General features: G+C 37.3%; 1 protein-coding gene across 1 annotated transcript in view; it reads right to left on the bottom strand.

Annotated features, from left to right (window-relative positions):
• fam184b (family with sequence similarity 184 member B) overlaps positions 1 to 8,928 on the bottom strand; it is a 36,048-nt gene extending 27,120 nt beyond the window's left edge. The window contains exon 1 of the mRNA XM_081360570.1: positions 8,450 to 8,928. Coding sequence (XP_081216696.1) covers positions 8,450 to 8,608 — 159 coding nt within the window. The 5' untranslated portion in view covers positions 8,609 to 8,928. The remainder of the gene's footprint in view (positions 1 to 8,449) is intronic.
• Positions 8,929 to 9,908: the final 980 nt, after the last annotated feature.

Here is a 9,908-nt window from a genome sequence, read left to right on the forward strand (position 1 = left end):
AAAACCAGTCACAAGTCACACGGGTATATTTGTGGCAATAGCCAAAAATACATTGTATGGGTCAAAATTATCGATTTTTCTTTTATGCCAAAAATCATGAGGATATTAAGTAAAGATCATGTTCTATGAAGATATTTTGTAAATTTCCTACTGTAAATAATATAAAACATTTATTTTTGTGAGTGAATGCAGCACAATCGCAAACATAAATGGACAACTTTAAAGGCGATTTTCTCAATGTTTAGATTTTTTTGCACCCTCAGATTCCAGAATAGTTGTATCTCGGCCAAATATTGCCCTATCCTAACAAACCATGTATCAATGGAAAGCTTATTTATTCAGCTTTCATATGATGTGTAAATCTCAATTTAGAAAAAATGAAGCATGTCTGCTGGTTTTGTGGTCCAGCGTCACATATGAGTAACCAGATTTTCTATGTCTAAGGTTTTCAGCTATCTTTGTGTGAGTTGGCTTGCCTAGCCAGACATGGGACATGGGACAAATCTGGCCAAGAACTCTCCAAGACGCCGTCTAATATGTAAAGTGACCAACCACAGTTTGTTTTAGTTCAGTTTATTTGATACAAATAATACCTATGAAAGATTGTTTCCAGTCTTTTTTTTCCTGAGGAAAAAAAGTCAGATTTACAAGATATAAACTCAGAATTGAGAGAAAAAAGTCAGAATTTCTTGAATTTTCAAGTTTAGAATTGCCAGATATAACTTGCAATTGCGTGTTATAATGTCAGAATTGCGGGATATAAACTTGAAATTCTGACTTTTTTACTCGTAATTGTTTATATCTCGCAATTCTAAAATTGAAAATTCAAGAATTTTGAGATAAAAAGTCACAATTATCTTTTAAATTATTTTATTCCGTGGCGGAAAACAAGTTTCAATAAATGCCAAAATAACAGGCAAAACGGTGTGCAAAAAAAGTCCCCAACCAATTCTAAATGTCTTTTAAAGATCTGAAGTAATATCACGCTTTTTGATAGTGGACGATTAAAGGTGTTCTTAGCGATGTCACGCGTTTTTTAGGCTGAAATTTTTTTTGTCACATACAGCAAACATCTCCTCACTATCCGCTAGCTGCCTGTCCCCTGAACACACTGTTAAAAAACACGGTCTCTGTAGATAGCCCAGGTTCCACAAACCCCAATAAAAACAAACTGGCCCAGCCTGGACCACGAAACATAACAAAAAGTGTTCCAGCCAATAACCGACAAGAATGATTTGGGGGTTGGGGGTTGGGGGGGTTAGTGCGCGTGCACATGAATGGGGGTGTGGGGAGTGGTGGAGAAAAGCATGAAGAGGGAAGTTAGCTAGATGAGAGATGTCAAGTTCAAGTTTTTAGCGCAATTTTCCACCGGACAAATTGCGATTGTTAACTCATGATTTCTGTTCTGTGCGTCTGTGCGCACCAATCTTGCACTTCTATCTACTCCTCAACCAGACCACCTAGAGACTTCGGGTTTTCGGCATTATGTTAAGGAAGGTCTAATCTCGGGAACGCACAAAAAAAAATCCAGGAAAAGATTTACTATCTCTTAGTGTTGTGATCCCATGAGGTGAGAAAATTGCGCTAAAACACTCACCGAGTTTTTATTACTTGTTTGTCATATGCATATTAGTACCACAGCAATAAAATACAATGTGCCTTGGCACTCTCTCAGCACCAGTCAAAAAATAACAAATATAATAACATTAAAATATCCAAGCACAGTAAACACAGTAACTACGCTCAAACCCTCCTTCCTGTTGTACAATCATTCAGTAGCCTTATTACCTGAGGGTAAAAACTATCCCTGAAACGTGATGTGCGCATTGGGATGCTCTGCAAACGTCTCCCTGATGGAAGGTGGGAGAAGAGATTATGTGCAGGATGACTAGAATCCTGCATAATACCTAGTGCCTTCTTAGTGCTGCGTTTCCAGTAAATGTTTTGGAGAGGTTCAAGTGGAACCCCACTAATTTTAGATGCAGTTTTGACCACCTTTGTCAGAAGATTAAGATGTCTTTGACAACGACAACGACTAATGTTAGAATTATATTCTCTTGAATTTTGATATGGCCGACACACAACCAAAGAGACGAAGTTCTGATGAACAAATAGCAAAGAAGATTGAAAAGGAGAAGGAACGCGCAAAGTCCTGAATTTACAACGCAAAAGCCTGTTTCGGGAAGCATGGAAGGGAGGGGGAGGGGACGGGATGAGGAGGAGAGAGGGTCGAGCTAGCCTCCGTTTTGATTGACAATACTTCTAACGTCAACAAGAAGTGACGTCACCCAACATCGCTTAGAGCACCTTTAAAATGCCTCCACGTCCTGCTTTTGAAGAAATATCGTAGTATCGTGCTACAGTGCATTCTATCAGTGCAGTTCTGGCGCCTCCATCTCAACATACTCAACGCGACATACATTCACACATCATCACATGTCAATGCAGTGGTTACACTCACGGGACGGGACATTGCAGTTCATAAAAGTTCATAATTTGCCTGTGCATTAAAGCTTTGCCGGTTAAGCATTTCATTCACATGCTGTTGCGCGGTTCTAACTAACATGTGCTTAACACCCGAAGCACACACTAAAACGTCAAACAGTGCCTGGTTACTGTACTAAGTTATTATTGCGCTAAAGTCAAACACACAAACACAGTTGGTTAACTTATGTCTAAAGTGAAAGCACACATTTGAGAGAAAATAGGGTGCGTGTCATAATAATAGATGCGCCGGTCTTAAAGTGATAGTAGCCCAATAGTAAACATGCTGCAGCTTGTCCTTGAAGGGATAGTTCACCCAAAAATGAAAATTCTGTCATTATTTACTCACTCTTTCTTGTGCTGAAAAAAAAAAAAATATATATATATATATATATTTTGAAGAATATGGCTATCCAAACAGTTGCTGGTCCCCATTGAAGTTACATAGGAAAACAATATAGCCAACTATAGAAGTCACTGGGGGCCAGCAACTGTTTGGTTACCCACATTCTTCAAAATAACTTTTATTTTCAACAGAAGAAAGAAACTTATTCAGGTTTAAAACAACTTGAGAGAGTAAATGATGACAATTTTCATTTTGGGGGGAACAAACACAAACACAAAGAGAAAATCACTCACTGCTCTTGACTGAGAACTTTACAAGTAGCTTTAATAAGAATCATTGTATGTGATGTCATTAATTTCTTTCTTGAACGCTACTGTTAAATAAACCTACTGTAGCTGAAAAAATAAAGAACAGTTTATTTAATTTGTATATTATGTTGTGTATAGCCTATTTTTATTTGCGCCACTTTGGCTTAATTGTCTGCCATTCTTTTTTTATTTCATATTTTGTTACCTTATAAGGCTTTGTTTTTAAAATAGGGAAACTAGTTTGGCTGTAATGCTCAGTCACTTGCAAATAGTAAAACCAACATGAAAGAGAATCGTGACAAAATCGTAAATTGTGATTTTCCTGAAAAAAATCGTGATATGATAATTTTGCCATATCGCCCACCTCTAATCTGAAGCAACAAACATCACAAACATTTTACAAATTCAGTGATTAGTTATTCCTCAAAAATGTTCATAATGTCAACCTGATACTTTTTAAACAATTTTGTTTCCTGGAAGAATTATAAAAAGTGACTAAATGGTTGCAGTCACTCAAAGCAAACAATGCTGTCACAAAAGCATTGTTAGCCAACTATGGTCGCAAATTCCAACATTATCAACATTGTTAAACGATTCTTGGTTTCCCAAAACCATAGTTCCAACACAACACAAACAGCAATGCAAATGTAGTTGAAGTTACAGCTCTAGTTGAAGTAGAAGCATCATTTCTTGTTAGTATGACACATGAACTTAAATGGATCATATTCTTGAGCAAAATAAGCAATCTAACATGCAGTACATTCCACATTTTTCAATTTAAATATACTTTTCAATCTATATTTTTTAACCCACAAACAATTAGCGGCCTTTTGAAGAGTGCGCAAGTGCGCAAGGGAATGCCACGATAAATTAAACATTAAAGAAGGCAAAACGACAGGAAACATGTTCTTCACAGCAGTGGCTCGAAGAACTTAGCTCGAAGAAAAAACAGCTTTCTATTGTTCACCTAAAATAAATTAACTATAATAATCTCACATTAACTGCGACCTCGATTCAATTACTTAGCAAAAGTGATTACTCCACCTCCTGCATGTGATGTCATTAATGACAGTCCCATTTAAACCAACATGGTTGAAATGATTGAGGTGTGATCATGCTACTACGGTTTTGGGAAACAGATGTGACTAGCTAGTTAATTTCTCCAAAGATGCATCATAGTGTTTAAGCAGCACGTTATGTCATTGTACAGGAAACGCACCCCTTTCCCATCATGCTCATATATCCATATCAGACCAAAGTAGATCAAATCTCCTACACTCCTGATCGGTAAAAATAGTGTGCCTTGTTGTGTAGCATTACTAAGCGTCACAAATCTGAGCTGAATGTAGAGAGGGTATGACTCAAACATCTGTTCATATAGACAGACACACACACATGCACACACACAAAGCTAAAGATAAGCAGCAGGATTCCACAAGCTCACAGGCATACTCTCACATACACATGCGTACACACACTCACAACATGGCAGGTTTGAATTTCAAGTCCTGGCCTATTTTGTTCAGTAACAGTGCTGCCATTCCGAGGTCTCTAACCTCAATGGACCTTAGTCACGGCAGACACCATTTTTTTTTATTTGACAAGAATGAAAACGAGGCTTTAAGGGACAGTCCATTCAATAACTTGCACTGTTGTATACCTGGGTATAAAATATTACAAAAACTGCTTTCCAAAATCAATTCCAGAGGAAAACAGCCCATAGAATCGGCTTACATCCCTCACAGCCTTGTTTTCATTCTCAGTAAATATGGCATCTTTCCTGACTAAGGTCCATATTAATAAAACCTGATACACACTCTCTCACTTTCCTTCTCCCGCCTCAACAGACCCAAATGACTGTGTATGCATTAGCCATTAATAGTGTGTTGATATTACAGCCTTTAACCTGTATGTTTTCAAAGTTACACTTTATAATTGTCCAAGGGGATTCATTTTTCACACAATGACAGATATAGTTATGGCCATTGATTTTATCATACATCATCAAGGTGCAGTCTATACAAAAACGCATAATTCAAACTGAAACTCCAGTGTTCGACAATAAAGTGTGTAAATGTGTTTGCTTCTATTAGGGAGTTTTGCTGATAAAATTAAATTTTGTGCTGATTTACATTTAATTTCATGTGTTGTGGATTGTGAAAAGCGTGGAGGCTAAAAGGCTGTTTGGTCACTGGTATTGTAACGGTTTTAATCCACAGTGACAAACAGTATCATACATATGTGCTTTATTCCAAAAGCATATAGAATATGAGCTTTTTAAGCCTTATTTTAAGAAATATTTATTTTTCTTTTATAGTCCTATAGGCTAGTTTAACCTCCTTATCATTATGGTTTCATAGTTATATACTTCATAGTTGGCCAAGTCATTTTTTACAGTGTCAGACATACAAAAAAGAAAGAAAAAGATTTGATTTTAATAGGCATACTGTATATGCTAAAGAGTCTATTGAATCATTATTACAATGCTTATTATGTTTCTAGCATGTTCTATGTTTGGGAACAGTTATTTTAACCCTTATTGATGGAGTGTGTAGCTTTTCATTTCTTAAACAACAACATAGGAAAACACATCATGGCCATATTCCAGGATGACAATGTTAAGATTCATCAGGCTTAAATTGTGAAAGAATGGTTGGGAGGGAGGATGAAAAATAATTTTCACACATAAATTGGCACCTCTGAGCATTTTCACTGGCCCACAATCGATATGGTGAAAAATAGCCATATATATTTTTTTTTATATTATCTCATAATTTGGCAGCAGGTATATTAGGCTGCTGTAACTTTAAGACCTGACACACGGATCCATTATACTGCCACACATGCGTTTTCTCTCTCAATCTCAACTGTTTACGTTCGCTTAAAACATAACTGAATGTGTTTACGTGAATATTCACCAAGATCAGCATTTTGATATTTTGTCTGCATTTGACTGTTTAAGGTCAATAAGCACCGAAAAATAACTCAAGCACAAAATCTGCAGGAATTAATACAATTATGCGCAATACGCGCATCCCACAACAAAATTGAAGCCCTGTAACACCAACAACATTCATCCAGAGCATATGAAACGAGTGAGTGAAGGGAGGTGGGTTTGTGTGTCAACTCGCTGACGGAGAGATAAGAAGATAAGATAAGAAAAGATATTTTTCAGTTTATCGTTTCAGATATTTCAGTATCAATATGTAGCCTATCTATCGAAAAATTTATATTTTTAACAACACTACATTGCACTTAGTTTATTATTTCAGCTGCCTTTGTAAAAGACTACAATTGAAAAATGTTAATATAAAATTCAACCGGCCAAAGTTGGACAGTAGGAGTGACTGCGTTACACGCCACTGCTGAAATCCATTTGGCGAGGTGGCGGGTGTTAAATGTCAAACCCTGGCAATGATGTGTCTTCCAACATGGTTGGTTAAGAAATGAAAAGCTACACACTTTATCAATTAGGATTAGAAGAACTGTTGCCAAACATTCAACATGCTAGAAACATAATAATTACTGCAATAATGATCCAATCGCTTAAACATTTGCCTATTAAAATCCAAACCATGACTTCTTTTGATTGTGATTTTTTTTTTACATAACCTAGTTGCAGTTTAATAAAAAAAATGCATAAATCACTGAAACTCCAGAGTTCGACAACCTGGCAAAGTATGTAAGTTGCAATTTATTGATGTTCTTTTTTTTTTTTGGTTCACATATATTTAATTTCATGTGTTGTGAAAAGTGTTGCTTGGTCACTTGTTACCAGATGCATTTTATCCAAAGTGACAAACAGTGTTGCAATTGTATTTGTAAGAGCTTTGTTTCAATGGCACAATGTGCAGGGCAGGAGGGGTATCCCAACAACTGTTCAGATTTCCCATTTCAAGATTCAAACTAGCAACGTGTTCACTTCACATTCACAACACCTTGGCTACCCTGCCACTAGAATGCATTTCTGGCCTGTCTAATAGAAACGTAATAAGCCTACATCAAAAAAAAAAAAAAAAAAAATCTAATATTAACAACACTATTAACAGGATTAGTTCACCCAAATATTTAATTCTGTCAATTACTTAAAATAACTCATCTATTACCCTCATGCCATTTCAAACCTGTATGACTTTCTTTCTTCTGAGGAACACAAAAAATACATTTTAAAAAATGTTGGTAAACAAACTATTTTGGTACATTAAAATCCATTGTAAGGACCACTGAGACATTTCTCAAAGTATCTTCTTTTACATTCCCTCTACAACCTATTTATAAATCTAAATACATTTCCATAATGCATTCAGATCCAATTGATATGAGTTATTTAAACCTAAATGGTTCTATTACAGTCTTAGTAAAGAAGGCCAAAAAGTACTAAGAACATCAGATAAAAAAAAAGTACTTTGGTGCCACCAGATATATAGCAACAGCATAGGCAATTACACAATATAGGCCTATATACAGTACTGAATGATTACAATATTAATGTAGGCTACTGTAAATTTTGATTATTTACTTGGCATATAACAAACATTACCACTGTATGTCCTAACAAACATAATAATTCCAGCGTGCTTCTTTGCTAGTGGAACAAACAAAACTAACAAATGTGGTTAAACTGAACTAGTCTACAAAAATGTATCAGAGAACTGTCTTTTGCCAGGCTCAACAAGTCTGTTACGTTTGCCTCAACCATATTACAAGCTTCTACGGGTCATAACAACTGGATGCTGCTTGTGAAGGGGTGGTTCCTAGTACACGCACACACACACACACACACACACACACACACACAACCCTGATAATAGATAACCGCACATTTCTGTTGCCAGTGATCACCCACGGGTCAGATTATTTTAGATGAGCCATTCGTAGTGTGAACTTCAGTAGCCCCCTCTGAACTATATAAACTCAATGAAAGCGCGTTTGCTACCATACAACATCTCAAACGTGATGTGTCTTATTATACCTTCTGCCTGGTTCTTCTGCATCACCTGTGAATGTGATGGAAAGACAGTGATGCGACGCTGAGAGCATTAAAACCCTGTTGCATTCCAGTGCCAGTGGGTTAGGGAGCATAAAATACTGATATGTGTCAATAATGTACATTTACAGAATGTCGTCTGTCACGTAAAGGATGTAATGGTTAGCGTACAATTTGCGCAGTAGCAGAAAGGTGTATTAGCATACATATAAATACAATCACACATACAAACACACACCTCTGCGGCACGTTAAGTGAATGGATATCCAGGAAACAGTTTAGTAAACGAGTCCCGTTAGTTGAGTAGTAAAATTACGCGCTTACCTTTGTCAGCTGCGCTATTTTCTTGCACATTTTCGTGTGCATTTGATAATCATACATTTCCTTCTCTACAATCACATTGGGGATGTCCGCAATAGAGGTCCCGTTACATGCACAGCTGCCGCCGGGGGACTGGTTCATTTTCCCAGAGCTGGAAGCCATAATAACCAGTAAGATCAAGCTGATCAATCACAAACTGGGCTGCGCAACACACTGGTCGCCTGTACGTGATCCTGAAGGTAGAGTCCTTACGACAGCTGAAAGCATTCTGCATGCTGCAACAGCGACCGGCGAACACCCTCCCGCTCCGCCGTGAAGCTGCCCCCGGTGAGAGCACTGCTCACGAGATAATGCCATCGGTACACGACTCACTGACAGTGTCACTGACACTGACGGCATGCGCCCCCAGCCCGCCCGGACACCTGTCTCTCACCCGGGGCGTGACTACAGTCTTACATTACAAGTCACGGGTACTGCAGTGTAATCTTGGCCCCTCCCATGAACACCAACACGCCCAACAGCACAACAAGCATCAATTTCCTTGATAACCCGGTTACTCCCTTTTGGCATGTTAGTGTTTGAAGATTTAAATCGTTTTGTATGAACAATTCTAAACAACAAACAAAACTGCAGGCAGGCCTACTTATAAATAAATATTATTGATTTTTGTCCCCAAAATATAGAGAGCGTTAGATGCAAATTCTAAAGGTACATAAGTATTATATTAAAGGTGAAATCCCCTGAACCATATTTCGAAGTCTGAACCATGTTTCGTTATTATGTCAATATACATATGTCAATATTCTTAACGTTACTCATCGTGCTAAATGCCGTTTTTGTACAGGACTTGAGATGAAATGTGGTTTGCTGCCTTTATCTAACATAAAGGAGCTGATCTGACCTACTTGCTCAGGATGATCGGTCAGAAGTAACCAAGAAGAATAAAACCTAACCTACAACCCTAAAACAAAGCAAATATAGCGTAGGATCCTGAGAGTTTTATTATTATTATTATTATTATTATTATTATTATTATTTATTTATTTCAGGACACTGGAAACGTGTGATCACGTCTCGGATTTGTCATTCATTCGAACCGCAAGAAATAGCATATAATATATAGCCCATATAGCTTAATCAATATTTGTATTTTTCACAGAGCTTAAATTTGGACCAATCAGAGCTGTTCGTGATTAATTAAAGCGTTTTATTGAATTATTGTAGGCCTATAGATATTTAAACTTATATGTCAGACTCCAAAACTTAAAATTAATAAAGTTAAACTAAACACGTCTTGAGATTTAAACCAAGGAGGTCCATATTCAAAGCTGTAGTTACTAAGCCTCTCAGCGCCCCCTGACGGAAACCCCATAGTATTGTCCGTAACAATCATGATTGACAGCCAGGGACGGAAGGAGGCGGTTCTACGTTACTCTCGCGAGAGCAGAGAGTTTTGAAAAGT

This window comes from Scardinius erythrophthalmus (genome assembly GCF_964197995.2).
Source record: "Scardinius erythrophthalmus genome assembly, chromosome: 3".
Taxonomy (NCBI): domain Eukaryota; kingdom Metazoa; phylum Chordata; class Actinopteri; order Cypriniformes; family Leuciscidae; genus Scardinius; species Scardinius erythrophthalmus.